The sequence below is a fragment of the Bufo gargarizans genome, chromosome 1, assembly GCF_014858855.1.
Source record: "Bufo gargarizans isolate SCDJY-AF-19 chromosome 1, ASM1485885v1, whole genome shotgun sequence".
NCBI classification, from domain to species: domain Eukaryota; kingdom Metazoa; phylum Chordata; class Amphibia; order Anura; family Bufonidae; genus Bufo; species Bufo gargarizans.
The window spans coordinates 258,974,661-258,993,984 of NC_058080.1; the positions used below are offsets into that span (position 1 = coordinate 258,974,661).

Genomic DNA, 19,324 nt, shown 5'->3' on the forward strand with positions numbered 1-19,324 from the left:
GCGCGGTGCGAGGTAGCTTGTTACTTTGGTTGTCCTGGAAACCTCGTACCTCGTAGCTGTTCAGATTGTAATTCCAGCGCTGATGTCCAACATCACCCACGGGTGATATATTAGTCTTTAATGTAATATATTATGTCTGTCATTTTTTACATTATTCATGGGATAACCCCTTTAATTATATGTTGCATTATGATTGGAATTTTACCCACTGTGAATATTATTTTATTTTTTACAGATACATTTTTTTCTCTAGATTATTAGATTTTCATTCAATAGGAATCTTAATTGTTAACCCCCAATGGATGACTATCTGCGCTGGTCATGGGAAGGAAACGCAAGTGATTGGCTTGTTAGAAGAAAGGGCTTTGATACACATGTAAGGGTTTTTCTGACTGCATTTTGTAGTGTCTACTGGAGGAATAAGTAAGGGTAATGCTCTGACATGTACTGCTCATGGATTCCATTGTTTTGGCATTTGTTTTTCATAGGATTCTATTGCAAAAAAACACTTAACACACAGTATATGTAGTTTTGTTGGACGTCTCTGTATGATAATGCAGTCTACTGCAGGATTGAATACAGCAAAAAGAAAGGTATACTGTAGCACAATGGTTTGCCTCCATTGGGTGAACAGAGGTATGTGGATACATTTTTGCAGGAACTTATTCATGCTGCTGCTGATGACAACAATGACACCAGCCAACCATCTCAGTGTGGGGCCTGAGCATGAAAGAACTGGATCTTCAGGCATGCTGGCAAGCAGGGCAAGCTGCATGCTTGGTTGCTTTCATACTGACAAGCATATCATTAGCATAAAGCAAAGGGTATGACCATACCAGGCCATGCTTGCAGACCCTCACTATAAAAGCACAATGGGGAAATGTTGTTCACAACTGGAGACTTTTGCTGACTAGGCACCTGCCATCTGCATGTCAGGAGGCCCCTCTCCGCCCACTACTGAATCACCTCTGATGCAGTTTCTGCATGTATCCATGTACTGTGTTGTCCATCCTCTAGTGTACTCTCAGAGATGGTATTCAGTATGGCAGGTGGTGTCGTCACACTGAAGAGGACAAAATTGCCCTCCACAAGTGTAGAAAACAATACATTTGTGAAAATAAATCAGGCATGGATTCATAAGCCATTGCTGACAGTGCTTATTTATCTGCGGCCCAATCATGCCACTGCTGCTGTCTGCCTGTCAATCATTTTCCATACTGTACTGCTGCTGAAGCTACTACTATCCCTACTACTACCCCTACACAGCTGCACATTTCCTGCCTTGTTCATCGGGTTCTATACAGTTGCATAAATATATCTCCTTGATTGTCAGGATCCATACTGTACTGCTGCTCTGTAGCTACTACTGCCACTACTACTACCTCATACAGCCAAACATCTTCTGCCTTGTCTGTCAGGTTCAATACTGTACTGCTGTTGCTCCCAAAAATGGGAGAATTTCGAACTGCTTGCTCAGAACAAGCCATTGCTTTTTCCAATACTACTCTATGTGAATAAACACATGCAGACATTTGCCCCTAATAAGGGCTAACATTTGGACTAATTGCTCAAAACCAGGCATTGCATCTTCCAATTCTACTGTGTATGTATAAACATGAGTAGGCTTCTGCCCCCAAAAAAGCATAATTTTGGGACTGCATGTTCAGAACAACTCATTGTTTCTTCCAATACTATGATGTGTGTATACACTAGCAGACAACTTCTCCTAAATAGGATCATTTTTGGAATTTTTTAAAATTTTAATAACCATAACAAATTAGACAGTAGTGTGTTATTAAACGGGATGCTTACAATAACCATGTGTTTACCCCCTAGCCACATATTTTATTGACTGTCACTTTAAGATTAGTTATGCTGTGTTAGTGTTAAAGAGCTTGAAAATAGTTGCATATAGTCCTAGGAGGCCCACTCTGTTTAGAGTCATTATTATTTGTACCCAAATCGAATAATCCGACTGATTTGTACCCAAAATGAATTTCAAGAAATTCACTAATTTATATTTACAAGGTGAGTTCTGATGAATATATGATTTTGAGCATAATGTCAGTAAAATGGAAAGTACGGCAACTGACAGCTTTCTGTATACACTGACTGATAGAGGGAGAGTCCATTGACTCTCAATGTCTCTCCTAGGAGTCCTGGTAGGAGCTTTTCATTCAGAAATCCTGCTAGAAATCATATAAATCTATATACCGTATTTCATGGAGCTCATCTTCTCCCCTTCTATCCTGCTCTCAGATAGGGCAGATTTCACCTGACAGGTTCATTTAACTCAATGTCTATGCATGATTTATATAATGATGATGATTACTAGGAAATAATTCAACAAAGAAGCCAAGAGGAATTTGTATCATGAGAGATATACTGTGTATATAATTTTTCCACTGCATTCGGCATAGCATGCTCCCATTAATGAGAGGCTATGTGGGTGGAGCAGCTGCAAAGTGAAAGTAAAAATCCCAGCATGCATCACAGCAAGCATCTCCAGGGGAGCAGTCACATGACATCTCTGCCTACTTGTGATGCCATAGTGACAACAGCACCTTAGGTGTCATTTCATCAGTGCTTTAGCATACCTCCCAACTTTAGAATAGAAGGAAGAGGGACACTACGAGCCCAAGGCTACTTTCACCTTTGTGTTTTTTGTGGATCCGTCATGGATCTGAAAAAACGGTTCTGTTACCATAATATAACCGCATGCATTTGTATTAGTTCTTCTATAACCATAACGGATCCATCTTGAACACCATTGAAAGTGAATGGGGGACGGATCTGTTTTCTATTGTGCCAGAGAAAACTTATCCGTTCCGATTGACTCACATTGTGTGCCAGGATGGATCCGTTTGGCTCAGTTTCATCAGGCGGACAGCGTTTTGGTGTCCGCCTCTAAAGTGGAATGGTGACTGATCGAAGGCAAACTGATGCATTCTGAGTGGATCCTTTTCCATTCAGAATGCATTAGGGCAAAACTGATCCATTTTTGACATACCTCCCCCGTACCAGGACCACCACTGAAATCCAGGACTGTCCTGATACTGGAAGGAAGTATGGCTTTAGGCCTCATGCACATGACCATAGCCTGCCTGTGCCTGTATTGTGGCCAGCGAACAGGGGGTCTGCAATATACAGGCACCAGCCGTGTGCGCACCGTATCAAGTGAATGGGTCTGAAATCCGAAAGATACGGTGTGGTCTGGAATGGAAGCACAGATCGGAAACCTATGGAGTGCATCCATGGGTTTTCTGTCCATGCCTCCGCACTGCGAAAAAGTACTGCCGGATGCAGATTGCAGACCCCATTTAAATTAATGGGTTCATGTCTGCAGACAGTGGACACACTGTCGGCGCCCATGCATTGCAATGTATACACACACACACACACGATTGTAAATATATGTATATAAATATGTATATATACACATATGTGTATGTATATATTTATATATATATATATATATATATATATATATATTTATATGTACACATACTTAGGCTCCATTCACACATCTGCAATTCCATTCCGCATTTTGCGGAACGGAATTGTGGACCCATACATTTCTATGGGGCCGCACGACGCGCGGACCCGATCCGGAATTGTGGACCCACACTTCCGGGTCCGCAATTCCGATCCTGAAAAAAATAGAACATGTCCTATATTCTCTTAGTGCCGGCAATGTGCGGTCCGCAAAATGCGGAATGCACATTGCCGCTGTCCGTGTTTTGTGGATCTGCAAAACACACACGGATGTGTGAATGGACCCTTAGACATGAATACATACACACACATACATATAGATACATACACACATATATACATATATATATACACATACGGTCAGTGCCCATGCATTTACACATATAATGTATATACAATGTATATACACATATAAATATATTAAACACGTGTTATATTTTATGTATAAATAAATATGTATGTGTGTGTGTATATGTATATATATATATATATATATATATATATAAAAAGCAAAACAACAGCACTCTCATTAGATGAAAATAGAAAAAAGATTATTCACCCATGTGGACGCGATGTTTGTATATATATATATATATATATATATGTATATATATATATGAAATCCAAAAAGCAGGCAGCACTCCAAGGTAAAGGTGTGTATATATACAGTACAGACCAAAAGTTTGGACACACCTTCTCATTCAAAGAGTTTTCTTTATTTTCATGACTATAAAAATTGTAGATTCACACTGAAGGCATCAAAACTTTGAATTAACACATGTGGAATTATATACATAACAAAAAAGTGTGAAGCAACTGAAAATATGTCATATTCTAGGTTCTTCAAAGTAGCCACCTTTTGCTTTGATTACTGCTTTGCACACTCTTGGCATTCTCTTGATGAGCTTCAAGAGGTAGTCACCTGAAATGGTCTTCCAACAGTCTTGAAGGAGTTCACAGAGATGCTTAGCACTTGTTGGCCCTTTTGCCTTCACTCTGTGGTCCAGCTCACCCCAAACCATCTCGATTGGGTTCAGGTCCGGTGACTGTGGAGGCCAGGTCATCTGGCACAGCACCCCATCACTCTCCTTCATGGTCAAATAGCCCTTACACAGCCTGGAGGTGTGTTTGGGGTCATTGTCCTGTTAAAAAATAAATGAGGGTCCAACTAAACGCAAACCGGATGGAATAGCATGCCGCTGCAAGATGCTGTGGTAGCCATGCTGGTTCAGTATGCCTCAATTTTGAATAAATCCCCAACAGTGTCACCAGCAAAGCACCTCCACAGCATCACACCTCCTCCTCCATGCTTCACAGTGGAAACCAGGCATGTAGAGTCCATGCGTTCACCTTTTCTGCGTCGCGCGAAGACACGGTGGTTGGAACCAAAGATCTCAAATTTGGACTCATCAGACCAAAGCACAGATTTCCACTGGTCTAATGTCCATTCCTTGTGTTCTTTAGACCAAACAAGTATCTTCTGCTTGTTGCCTGTCCTTAAGCAGTGGTTTCCTAGCAGATATTTTACCATGAAGGCCTGATTCACACAGTCTCCTCTTAACAGTTGTTCTAGAGATGTGTCTGCTGCTAGAACTCTGTGTGGCATTGACCTGGTCTCTAATCTGAGCTGCTGTTAACCTGCGATTTCTGAGGCTGGTGACTCGGATGAACTTATCCTCCGCAGCATAGGTGACTCTTGGTTTTCCTTTCCTGGGGCGGTCCGCATGTGAGCCAGTTTTATTTGTAGCGCTTGATGGTTTTTATGGCACTTGGGGACACTTTCAAAGTTTTCCCCATTTTTCGGACTGACTGACCTTCATTTCTTAAAGTAATGATGGCCACTCGTTTTTCTTTACTTAGCTGCTACAGTCTATTCAGTAGGACTATCAGCTGTGTATCCACCTGACTTCTCCACAACGCAACTGATGGTCCCAACCCCATTTATAAGGCAAGAAATCCCACTTATTAAACCTGACAGGGCACACCTGTGAAGTGAAAACCATTTCAGGTTACTACCTCTTGAAGCTCATCAAGAGAATGCCAAGAGTGTGCAAAGCAGTAATCAAAGCAAAAGGTGGCTACTTTGAAGAACCTAGAATATGACATATTTTCAGTTGTTTCACACTTTTTCGTTATGTATACAATTCCACATGTGTTAATTCATAGTTTTGATGCCTTCAGTGTGAATCTACAATTTTCATAGTCATGAAAATAAAGAAAACTCTTTGAATGAGAAGGTGTCCAAACTTTTGGTCTGTACTGTATATACACACAAACAAAATCAAAGTCCTTGCTGGCTAGATGTCCTGCTTTCCCTGTTGGTTTCAGGGGTGTGGCCTAATGGAACCGGTGGGCTTGGCTTAGGCTACTTTCACACTTGCGTTCGGGGCTCCGCTTGTGAGTTCCGTTCAAAGGCTCTCACAAGCGGCCCCGAACGGATCCATACTGCCCCAATGCATTCTGAATGGATAAGGATCCGCTCAGAATGCATCAGTCTGGCAGCGTTTGGCCTCCGTTCCGCTCAGCAGGCGGACACCCGAACGCAGCTTGCAGCGTTTTGGTGTCTGCCTGGCCGTGCGGAGGCGTACGGATCCGTTCATAGTTACAATGGAAGTCAATGGGGACGGATCCGTCTGTCCTGGCTCCGCTTTGACACGGATCCGTTCGAAAACGTTCATGTTTCTGCGCATGCCCAGTAACTTCCTGTCCCTCCCCCTCATCTGTCCCTCCCCCTCATCGTCGGCCATTTTGGATCATCGACTTGGTGAGACTGGTAAGTGTATGAAGTTTTGTCTGTTTGTCTATCTCTCTTTTTTTACTATCTATCCATCTATCTATCTATCTATCTCTCTCTCTATTTCTAGGGTGGGGGGGGCTGCTGGCACTTGGGAAGGGGTGTGTGTGTCTGGAACAATGGGAGCCGCTGGCACTGGTGGTGTGGGCTGCCTTTATGGGGGGCTTCTGGCACCGGGGGGGGGGGGGGCGCGTGTGGCTGGAACTGTGGTTGCTGCTGGCACTGCGGGGGTGTTTGTGGCTGGAACAGTGCGGTTTGCTGGAACTGCGGGGGTGTTTGTGGCTGGAACTGTGCGGTTTGCTGGCACTGCGGGGGTGTTTGTCGCTGGAACTGTGCGGTTTGCTGGCACTGCGGGGGTGTTTGTGGCTGGAACTGTGCGGTTTGCTGGCACTGCGGGGGTGTTTGTGGCTGGAACTGTGCGGTTTGCTGGCACTGCGGGGGTGTTTGTGGCTGGAACTGTGCGGTGCTTCTGGATGGAACTGCAGGGTTTTTTGTGGCTGGAACTGTGCGGCGCTTCTGGCAGTGCGGGGGTATTTGCGGCTGGAACTGTGTCTGCTGCTGGCACTGCGGGGGTGTTTGTGACTGGAACTGTGGGGGCTGCTAGCATTGGGGGGGCTGAGGGCACTGTGGGAGAGTTGTTTGGAACTGGGGGCCTGATGTCATTGTGGGGGGCTGCTGGCACTATGCGGGGCTGCTGTCTCTCGGGGTGTTTATGTAACTTGGGGGGATTATGGCTCCTGTCGGATTAATTTTTTTAATCATTTTATTATTAGGGTCGTTCCAAAAAAAGAAAAAAAAAAAAAGAAAGAGACATCTGCGGTGGGGAAGCCCATATCCATATTTTAAAAAGTAAGTATTAAAAAAAAAAAAAATTTGATATATGAGGAAATAGTGCTCTACAAGTTCCTTTAACGTTATCTGCATTTTGTCTGGTATTCTGTTGCGTACAGATATCATCAAAGAAGACATCGATAGACTGGCGTAACCCACCCAGAAGGCGCCGCCGTATCCAGTGGCCCATAAGTATAAAATCAACACTTGGACTTTTTACTGTTTGATTCGTTGCATTAATCAGTATGTGCTCTTATTATAGATTTCTTCATCATCTTCTGCGGAGGGCTCTCCGGAAGTGGCTGCCGGGGCCAGCTCACCTGCTGCATCGCCAGCGTCCAGGGGAGGTGGACCAAGCCCGGACCGGGGCTGTCAAGAAATAAGTATATATATATATAGATTTCTTAAAAATTGGTTTAAGTACAGTCTTCTAAATTTTTTTTAATTTGTATTAGCAATCTGCACCTAGAGCCGCCAGCGAGGATCCCCCAGTCGCCTCCAGAGTCCGCGGGAACGATCGTGACGGTCGTAGACGTGTAAGTATTGAATTTAGTAGTTTTAATTAGCATTTTGTATTAGGATTTACATTAAATTTTGTATTTCCTTTTTTTTCAGGGTTCCCTAGGCTCCACCAGGGAAGATGAGGAGTTCGGGGTTCCGAGCATCGATAACCTGCTCCTCATCCGACTGGTGGAGGCGCGTCCAGCGTTATGGGACCACGCCGACCGCCACCACGCCGATCATCGCCATACCCAGCGGCTCTGGAGGGACATCTCTGCAGAAGTTTTAGAGACCTGGGGGGATCCAGATGCGGCGGCTCAGGAGAAATATGGTAAGTAAAACAATATGCATTTTAATAAATTAAAATATTGTTGTTTTCCTTTCATCATGCTGATTTTTGTTTTTATTGTTTTTTTCCATAGTCAAACTGGTTATAACGCGTTGGCGATCTATCCGGGACCGCTTCAGGAGGGATTACAACAAGGAGGGTCAGGCCCCGAGTGGCTCCGGAGGAACCTCAGGGGCCACATACATCCATACGGCGGCCCTGGGGTTCCTACGAAAGGCTATGGCACCAAAAAGGTAAATATTTATAACAACTGTTTAAAAAATAAATTGTAAAGGGGCTGTCCGAGACAGTGGAGCGTTTGGCTCCCCTGTTTTGGACAGCCCCCCACAGTCAGATGGACCACTGTTCTCTCCGTCTGAGTGTAAGGGGCTGTCTGAGACAGGGTAGCGTTTGGCTCCCCTGTTTTGGACAGCCCCCCACAGTCAGATGGACATCTGTTCTCTCCGTCTGAGTGTAAGAGGCTGTCTGAGACAGTGGAGCGTTTGGCTCCCCTGTTTTGGACAGCCCCCCACAGTCAGATGGACAACTGTTCTCTCCGTCTGAGTGTAAGGGGCTGTCTGAGACAGGGTAGCGTTTGGCTCCCCTGTTTTGGACAGCCCCCCACAGTCAGATGGACAACTGTTCTCTCCGTCTGAGTGTAAGGGGCTGTCTGAGACAGTGGAGCGTTTGGCTCCCCTGTTTTGGACAGCCCCCTATGCTATACGGTAGACATAGCATAGAACATGGATGTTTTATTTAAAGAACAATTCCTAACTTTCCTTTTTTTTTTCTACAGAAGTGCCAGCAGCACTCGGGAGCCTGACCAACCTCCTGAGGCGGAACCAGTACAGATCGCCAGCGCCAGCCCTCCTGTCCCTGATGCATTGGCTCAGGATAATCCGGGTCCCCTACTGGGTCCCTCCGCTCAACAGAGGCTCTTAGGTTTCCGTCAAAATTTAAGAGCCCTGGTGAGCGGGCAGAGATCTGGTAGGCCAAGTCGAGCCGATTATGCGAACCTTGTAGAGGTCGTTTCCGACGCTCTAGAAGGTTTTGCTCGACATCAAATGGAGTTTGGTGCTGACTTGATTCGCCGCTGGGAAGGGGCGGAGTCGGCGTATCAACGCAGCCCAAACTACCATTATGGGCTAAACATGATCGGTTTGATGGACTCAATGACGCCCGAGCAGTTACATCAGTTTAAAATCATGGTAGAGAACGGGTCATGGGAAATCATGCACCGCCCCCAACCCCCACCCCCATCCCACACCTACCCCCCATCCCACAGCAGTGGCCAGTACCGCCAACCTTTCCCTTCCCATCCCCCCGAGCACGTGTTTCCTTCTTCTTCTTTTTCTTCTCCTGCCCCTTTTCCTCCTACTTCTTTTCAAACTCCCTCCACCTCTACACATGCTCGGGTCCCCTCCTCCTCAGACCCTTCCTTTCTCCACACCCCACAATTACGCCCTGCATCCTTTCCTATGGCCCGTAGTTTAACCTCAGTGGCTCGCCAGGACAGGGGGGCTACCATTGCCAGCCCCAGCGCATCGAGTCCACGAGAGTCCACCTCCCCTACCAGTTATGAACAGTTGTAAAAAAAAAAAAATAGTTTATATTTTATTTATTTATTTATTGACAGAAAAAAAAAAAAAATTATACTTTACTGCACTGTGTCTGTCTTTTTATTATCCTGTACAGGGAACATTGGCACTCTAGCTGTGTTGAAATAAAAACTACCCTAGTCTCACTACTGTGCGTTTATTACAACACCCTTGGTAGCTTTTATATCAAAACAGCATTAGTGCCAATGTCGTAAGATCCATTAAAACCTGACCATCAATAATGAGCTAAATTTTGGCTCTTTATTGATCGTAGACCCTATGATTGGCACATGAACAAGCAAATGCTTGTTCATTGTTCAATCTTGTGCCCTTTCATATGAGCCCTTGTGGGAGTCACGGTCTGTCAGCATCATCAGGAATTCATAAATTGTGATTTTAACGTTTAATGATTTCCCGATGACGCTAATATAACTAGTGTGATTACCACAAGGGACACGCAAGGGACATAGAGTTTTTAAAGGGGTATTCACATAGACAATGGGGGGATTTCACTTGAATATGCCCCCATTGTCTGATAGGTGTGGGTAACATTGGTAGGACCCGCACCTATATTGAGAACGGAGCGGGGAGCACAGTTGCTGTAGGACACATTTCCCATGGTATGTCCACCGCCAAACGCTAATCCCCGCCTCAACTATAGAAATGGATGGAGGGCGGCAGCGCAGTGCGACCTCATCTACTTTCTTAGCTTCGTTCTCAATATATGTGAGGGTACCAGCCGTGGGACCCGCGCCTATAAGACAATGTAGGTATATCCTTAAAGTGGTATGCCCCCATTGTATGAGATGAGAAAACCCCTTTAAGGCCTCTTGCACACGACTGTATGCCACAAGAGACATATGGTCCGTGAGCGGGCCATATGTCCCATAGTGGCATTGATCGTGCACACGAGAGTACACAGCATCATAGTATACAATCATCCTGTGCAAGTTGAGCTGCCCGCGGGGATATAGTCTTGCACTAATAGATCATATGAGTGCAGGACAATAGCCCAATTTGCGGCACAACATGGTCAGCATCATGATGCTCTGTACTCCTGTACGTACTATCAATGACGATCAGGGACATATGGCCCGCTAACGAACACTATACATCTTTAAGTGCATGTAGTCGTGCACAAGAAAGTCGGACCAGCTTTGCAATTTCAACAAGATGGAGAAATATAGGAGCATTACAACCCTATAGATCTCAATACATGAAGATGGAACCTAGAGATGCTTTTCCTTTCAAAACGGATCTGCTAAACGGATGACAAAACGGAAACCAACGTGACAAACGGATCCGTAATACAGATGGATCCGTACAAACGGATCCGTCTGAATTGCTTCCGTTTGGCTCAGTTTAGTCAGTTTATTGACGGATCCGTTTGAAATGCCCTTCAAGCGGATCCGTGAAACGCTAGTGTGAAAGTAGCCTTAGCGGGTCAGCTGTGTGGTGATCATGCAGGGGGGATGGGGATTGACTAAGTAGCTTCTGCAGTAGGGACTCGGAAGGTTTTGATCACAGCCAGCTTCTGACAGCTGTTTGTAGAGAGGGAAGAAACAGCTGATTCCTGTCACAGTTGGAGCGGGCAGTAGGGACTCGGAAGGTTTTGATCACAGCCAGCTTCTGACAGGAATCAGCTGTTTGTAGACAGGGAACAAGCAGCTGATTCCTGTCACAGTTGGAGCGGGCAGCAGGGAGCCGACCACTGACAGGAGCAGACTGCACATGTGCATGGACGAGCTTCCTCCCAAGCTCCTCCATGTCGCGTGCAGCCATGGACGAACTCAGCTGCAAGGTAGAGCAGGACTAAGGGGGAGTGGTTTATAACTGAAAGAGAAGCAGGCAGATGTGTTTAATGAAGTATATTAGAACTTCATTTTTTCCCTGCCTGCCACACTGTAGTGGAGAGTATTTAAAGAGTGGCCAACCCCTTTAAGATTTAACTCTTTCAAACATACTATACATTTCTGATGCATGTATTTAGGTATTCACATGTTAATCATGCTACTCATTTACTCAGTAAATCATTGTTCACCTAAACTACTGAGAGATACATACTTATAGAGTGCTTTTTCATTTTTAATAGGGGCTCTTTACATTGCTTTTTATGCAGTGTACATACATTATGCTTATTTCGGGCATTAATCATCTCACAGTGTGGATTCTTGAATACCCATTAATATAAAATATTTGAAAATAGAAGGGAATTATTTATTATTTTCTGCAGTGCTCTGGCATCAAAGGCTTTAACATTTTAACCTTGGCATGATTTATAAAACTTAACACCATATTCTTTATATTTTCTGAGAGTTTGAACTCTGGCAGTCCATTGATGGTTTACTCTGCTGCTCGAGAATTCAAATAATAATCTAAAGTATAGAAGCAATGATTATTCTGAAAAATTTGTCGGTTATGTTGAATGCACAGCCATATGACAACCCAATTCCAGCAAAAAGAAATAAAAAAATATATATCTACACTGTCCCTGAAGGGAACGACAGCACACTGTATATTATTATACAGTGTATTATTACACTGTAATGTATTACACTGTAGTGTATTATTACACTGTAATATTATAATTATTATAATTAAAATATTTCATGGTAAAAGACACTGTACTGGTTTTGTACTAAGTAGTACCGTATGTGTTAAATTAGAACTTTATTGCTAGATCATATAACTAAAAATAAAAATAACAGCATGAGAGATGCATGGTTGCTGATTCTTTGCTTAAAGAGGTTGTCCCATGAAAAAAATATTCTATAGTATTCAAACCAGCACCTGGATGTGAATACCTTTCTAATTGCCTGTAGTTATACATTTAGCACATTTAAAATATATCTGTATAGCGCCACTTGCTGTTTGTTGTTTTCTTATTTATTTTTTTCCTTTCTAAGAAGGCCGCACATGCTCAGTTTCATCCTTTAAGTGCCTTGTGAGCTGTGATAGGAGAGAGCAACAGAAGAAAGACACACCAGAGCAGTGCCCCGGTAATAGTATGTCCCCCAGTAGTCCTTCCTGTAATTTAATGTCCCCCAGCAGTGCCCCCTGCATTTTCACATCCCCAGCAATTACTGTAATGTCTCCCAAAAGTGCCCCCTTTAATGCCCTCACCTCTGTACTTTGGTTGCTGCATGTTGCTGTCTGCAAAGTATTGGGCACAGGCGGCACAATGACATCATCACATCCATGCTGGGATGCAGGGGGCATGATGTCACGCCGCCTAAGACCCAGTAGGTTGCAGTAATTGTTGCAGCCTGTGCCATTGTACTGCTTCATAGACTTCAGGGCTAGCGGCCTGAGTCTTATAAGAGCGAATGGTGCTGTCTGACTCACCTGTCAGGGGGATTGCATTGTTTGCGTAGTGGTCAAGACTACTGCGATGTGTGACACACAGTATTGCATACAGTCTATCACGCAGTATATAATGACATGCATAAACATAATATAAAATAAATGCTGGCATTTTCTAGCAACAGTCACTTTACAAGTAGGTAGCATTGCCACCGCAACAGGGTCAAACAGTAGCCCACACACAGCGTCTTCTGAAAAAATACACCTGAAATAATAAGTAGTTACACTTTAAATTTGCATTAGGCCTAAAAGGTGAATGGTGGGGCAGGACAGAGCATTACCTAGATTGATGGATGAATATAACTACAGTGTCCAGTAGATGGCGTGATGTGAAAAATGTAACTTACTGTTTCTGCAGTAGATACTGTGGAAATGCAGCTGTTTTTTTTCTTTAAAGCTATGGACTGGCGGCTGTAAATCGATCCTCTAACAGAAGAGTCAAAATTGCCTGTAGACATACTGTCTTTTCTTGGTAGTCTGATGAGGAACCGAAGACATGGAACAGTCCTGTGAATAGTTTCTCTAGGAGGATAAATTACTTTATTATTTAATATATTGATGGAATACAATTTTAATCACAATCTGTATCGGAATCACAAACTTTATTTAACCATTAGGCTACAAACACTGTTTGCATTGCACAGAACTCATTGTGGCACCTTCAATATGCGCAGCTATAAGATATTCATAAAAAGTTAAAACAACTGGAGTAGAGGTGTTCAAGAGGACTTGTAAAATACTCGCATTACCCATACAATAGCAATTCTATATACCGTAACTCTATGTTGTGCCATTTTTATATTATTCCTATTAGAAGTTTGTGAGTGAATTGCTAGAAGTTTGCAGTGAAGGTCCATCTGGGTGTTACCAGTTCGGGGGGAGGGGGTTGTTCCTGCCAAGTCTGACAGTGGCAGCACTGATTGGATAGTGTCAGTTTCAGATGCAGGAACACAAGCCAGTTGGTACAACGCATTTGGAAAGTCTTCACACCTTTCACTTCTATCACATTTTATTATGCTGCGTCCTTGTACTAAAGTAGAATAAAACATTCAAGTTTTTCCTCATCATTCTGCACTCAATACCCAATAATGAGAAAATGAATACAGAATGTTCAAAATCTTTGATAACTTATTGAAAAGAAAAAACGTAAATATTGATTTGACATAACTAATCTGTCCCTTTACTCAATACTTAGTTGAAGCACCTTTGGCAACGATTACAGCCTCCAGTCTTCTTTGGTATGATGCCAAAAAGTTTACATTCCTGGATCTTGGGATTTTTCTGCCATTCTTCTCTGCAGATACTCTCAAGCTCTGTCAGATTTAATGGGGGCCATTGGTGGACAGCCATTTTTAGTTCTCTCCAGAGATGTTTGATTGGGTTCAAGTCAGGGCTCTAGCTGGACCACTCAAGGACATTCACAAAGTAGTCCCTAAGCCACTCCTTTGTTGTCTGTGTGCTTATGGTCATTGTATTCTTGGAAGATAAACCTTCAACCCAGGCTGAGGTTCCGTGATCTCCGGATTAGATTTGCATTAAGAATAGCTATGTCCTTTGTTTCATTCAGGTTTCCCTCAACTTTGACCCATATAATCCCATCTCAGTTGCTGGAAAACACCCTCACAGCATGTTGGTGCCACCACCATGCTTCACTGTAGGGATGATGTTTAGACTTTAAGTTAATTAGTTTAATCTTGATTTTATCAGACTAGAGAATCCTGTTTCTTACAGTATGAGAGACCTTTAGATGCTTTATTTCCAAAATACCATGCGTCTTTTACTGAAAAGAGATTTCTTTCTGGCCATTCCACCATAAAGCCCAGATTTGTGGAATGCTGCAATGATGGTTGGCCTTCTGGAAGTTTCTCCCATCTGCACACAGAATCTTTGGAGCTTAGCCAGAGGGACTATTGGTATCTCGGTCATCTCTATTACTGTCACGTTCCAGTGGGTATTTTTTTTACATCACCATATTCTGACCCCATGACTTTTTTATAGTAATTTTTTTCTGGGACGATCTGCAGTTTTTATTGATACCATTTTGGAGTGTGTGTGACTTTTTTTATCACATGGAGTCAGACCACACATGGAGTACTGTGTACAGTTCTGGACTCCTGTAAACAAGGCAGACATAGCAGAGCTGGAGAAGGTCCAGAGGAGGGCAACTAAAGTAATAACTGGAATGGGGCAACTAGAGTACCCTAAAAGATTATCAAAATTAGGGTTATTCACTTTAGAAAAAAGACGACTGAGGGGAGATCTAATTAATATGTATAAATATATCAGGGGTCAGTACAGAGATCTATCCCATCATCTATTTATCCCCAGGACTGTGACTGTGACGAGGGGACATCCTCTGCGTCTGGAGGAAAGAAGGTTTGTACACAAACATAGAAGAGGATTCTTTACGGTAAGAGCAGTGAGACTATGGAACTCTCTGCCTGAGGAGGTGGTGATGGTGAGTACAATAAAGGAATTCAAGATGGGCCTGGATGTATTTCTGGAGCGTAATAATATTACAGGCTATAGCTACTAGAGAGGGGTCGTTGATCCAGGGAGTTATTCTGATTGCCTGATTGGAGTCGGGAAGGAATTTTTATTCCCCTAAAGTGAGGAAAATTGGCTTCTACCTCACAGTTTTTTTTTGCCTTCCTCTGGATCAGCTTGCAGGATGACAGGCCGAACTGGATGGACAAATGTCTTTTTTCGGCCTTATCTACTATGTTACTATGTTACATTTTATTACATTTTTTTCGATAAGAGAAGCAATGAAAAAATGGCAAATCATCAATTTTGAATCTTTTTTCCGTTATACCATCCGCTGTATTTGAGAAATATTTTTATGATTTATGGATAGTTTGGGCACCATGTTTGCCCATCGCTCCAGCTCTGGTAGTGAAGGGGTTAAATGGAATCTGTCAACATGATTTTTCATATGAAACCGAGCATAGTGCGTGGCAGGGCTTTTAGAGAGAATTAAAACAGTATTTTTATTAAAGTAATAAACTGCTACATTCAGATGAAAAAGCACTTGATTGCAAATTGCAACTGAGATGTTAAGTGCACTAAGGGAGGGCCAAAGCCCCAGTGCACCCTACCTGTGCCACTGTACATAATAAGTCCCACCTTTCCTTGGCTGATTGACAGGGCCAGCCATCTGGATTCTGCTGCTGCCAGGATCCATAATCTAACATTTGCACTGCACGCCACAATTTCAGCACATGCACAGTAAAGCATCTGATTCCTGCATGGGAGAGAAGAATTTTTCAGGGTATATTGCGTCGCACTGCAGCGGTAGTTTGTGGGGCCAAGCGAATGCAGCATTCACATGCCTGGTCTCATCAGTCAACCAAGGAATGGAGGGCCTTCTTATGTAGATCACCAGAGCTAGGGTGTACCAAGGGGCTAGAGCCACAAACCCACTGTTTTTGGCAGGGCCAGCCAAAAATCGAATATGTGCAGGGAAAGAAGATGACATTGGGGAAAAGAAGAATTAGGTTTGTTGAATTTTAACACCCAATCCTTTTGCTCTGTACTCAAAGCACATACCTGCTCAGCCATGCCTAATGAGTATGTGTATGTGGAGTCAGGAGAGATAGATGTCAGCTATTCAGGGTGTATTGGCATCTTAAGAGTAAATTATAGTTCTCTTTCAAATCAGCCAACACCAAATCAAATGTAGAATGTGCACTTAAAGCCTACTACAGTTGGGGCAGGAAGAAGATCCCTTTCAACCCTTTTAGAAGAATGATTTAGGTCTACAGTATATCAGTGATTTAACATAAATTGTGAAAAAATGGTTGTGACAGTATTAACTCATCTGTAGATAAATGACCGTTGACATGGTGTACTATTAAATAAATCATTTGCCCATTTCTCTTCAGTATTAGATGTGATTTGCCTGTGTCGCAACCAGCCCATGAGGAGCAGAGGAAGGGAGTGGCAAGCATGGGATTCAAATGGTTCTCCATATCCAGTTGTTAAAATTACAGCTGGATCGTAGAACCGTGTTACCGGCTGAGCCCCCATCCGGTGCTCTGGCGGCAGTGGAAGGGCAGCTGGAGATGAGTGCTTTGCGGAAGCGCTCATCTCGCTACATTCATCTGTATTGCCATCCTCAGGACACAGATTAATGCTGCAGCAGGACAAGGGAGAGGCGTCTCCCTTTCTTGTTCCTCTGATAGGCTGCACACATTGCACACATACTTGCACACATTATGGGGGCACTATGGGGACATTAGCACAATTGGGGGCACTAAGAGTGGGAATGTGTTTGTACTAGCACACAGAATGGTGGCATTTTTGTATTAGTACATGTTATTAGGGAGCATTTTTGTACTAGCGCACATTATAAGGGACATTCTTTGTACTCGTACTCATTTTAATTGTGCCACTGTGCCCCTCACAGTAATAGTGTTCCCCAAAGTCCCACCAATAATAGTTTGCACTTAGCAGTAATAATGTCCTCACTGTGCCCCAGAAGTAATAATGCTCCCATAATGCCCATAATAGTAATTATGTTCCCCATAGTTCCCCAGTAGTAATTGAGGGGACATAATGTTTGCACTATTAGTGTCAGGGACACTTTTTGCTGGGCGCAGTTATTTTAGGGCAGTGTGTGCCAATAATTATTGAGGGCACTATCTGTGTGATACTAGTATTATCAGGGGGTTTATCTGTTTCTGCTGAATAGTATTGGGGAGCACAGTGGGCACAGTATTGGGGACAATATCTGTGTGGTACTAGTATTTTTAGGTGTACAGTTTCTGTAGTATAGTATTGGGGAGCACAGCGGGCACAGTATTGGAAAAGTAAGAACCTAAGATGTATTTTTGTCAAACTGCAGAGATAAGATATGGGTGAAAAATCATCATGGGCATCTGGTCTGAAAGGAGAAGATGAGGAAAGAGAAGGTCTACATCAGAGGAGAAGTCATTGGATGTAAGAGGTATGTGATGCTGTATTCTCCTGTATGTTTGATAGCACTGAATATAATGTGTATGCAAGTCTTTGGTGTTAGGTACAAAATGTGTATAAAATGTATATGGAGTAGGTATATCGACTATAAGTGTAGCCTATGTGTAATTTATATACTGTATGGTGTATCATATATGGGTGTATATTGTATATGTGATTTATTTATGCCAGTGTAGTGTATACATGATATATGTGAGTGTAGTGTCTATATAGTCTGTTTATCTATGCATAGCTCCAAACAGTCCCAGATCTGGCATAACTACTGTGTGGGGGGAACAATGGAGACGAGGAAGAATTGGGACATGTACAGATAGACATTGGGTGGAGTTAGAGGTGTGGCCTAGCATTTAAAAAAAATTGTGGCTATTTTTGTGCCGCTGATAATTTAGCTCCTTAGGCTTTTTAAAAGTTGGGCGGTATGTAAGTGTGGTGTATATATGATGTATTTATGTATGTGTACCATGTATATGGTGTATTTATGTGTATGTATGCTGCATATATGTGGTGTATGTATATGTAAATATGTTGTGACACTGCATGTCTGCTGTGTAGTGGCTCTAGCTGTAACAGTCAATCACAGTGGCAAACCTTACACTGATGAAAGGAGGATGCAACCTTTATTTCCTCACTGGCACACCCTGAAGTTGGGGTGTAACGTTACATTTCCCTACCTCGTGAGATTTCCCTACCCTCGTCACTTCCGGTCGCACCGGACATGATGAAAGTGACAAGGGTAGGGAAATCTCACGAGGTAGGGAAATATAACGTTACAGGGGCTCCTACCTGATGGTAGATAAAGTGCAACTGCAAAGCAGGAGGTATAGGGTACAAAGTCCGGCATATGGTGCAGGAATCAGTAACCAGGCCAGATGTACAAAATAAACGTCTCTCTTTACTAAAGTGCATATTGGGAGTTGTAGTACATCCAATGGTATTAAGGCACAATTCCAACAATTCACAGTGGAAATCTCCCCAGATATGTATGGATTTGAGTAATGATAGGGAAAAGTAGTAACTATTTTCTCTCTATCTTCCAAAAATCTTTTTCTGCAGAATCTATGGCTGGCAATATTACAATTTAAGTAGCCAAGTTGTATCCCTGTATGATGGGTATCTCAACAATGTTCCTCTCACAGCAGTGTCTTAGCTTTGATCAGCAAATACCTTACTGGCTGACTCCAATGCTCAGCCATACAGATTCTAGACCCTCTTGGCTCTTTATCTCTCTGCCTTCCTGAGTACTGTAGAAATGGTCACCTCTTTCTCTCAGTAGATAATCCTCAGAGAAGGTGACTCTCTAACTTTGGTTCAGTCCTGTGAGGACTGGAGCACATGTAGCAGCTTCCTCCTCTGCTAACACTCTACCAACTACTTGATTTAGGGCTGGATCCAGAATCCACACCTAATTTCCTGCAGGGGATGAGGTAGGTTGGTTAA

The 19,324-nt window shown here is 43.2% G+C and overlaps 1 protein-coding gene across 1 annotated transcript in view; it reads right to left on the reverse strand.

The window, feature by feature from the left end:
- LOC122925460 (melanopsin-B-like) overlaps positions 1-19,324 on the reverse strand; it is a 142,226-nt gene that overhangs the window by 75,104 nt on the left and 47,798 nt on the right. Inside the window, exon 6 of the mRNA XM_044276820.1 lies at positions 13,258-13,432. Within this exon, the coding sequence (XP_044132755.1) occupies positions 13,258-13,432 (175 nt within the window). The remainder of the gene's footprint in view (positions 1-13,257; positions 13,433-19,324) is intronic.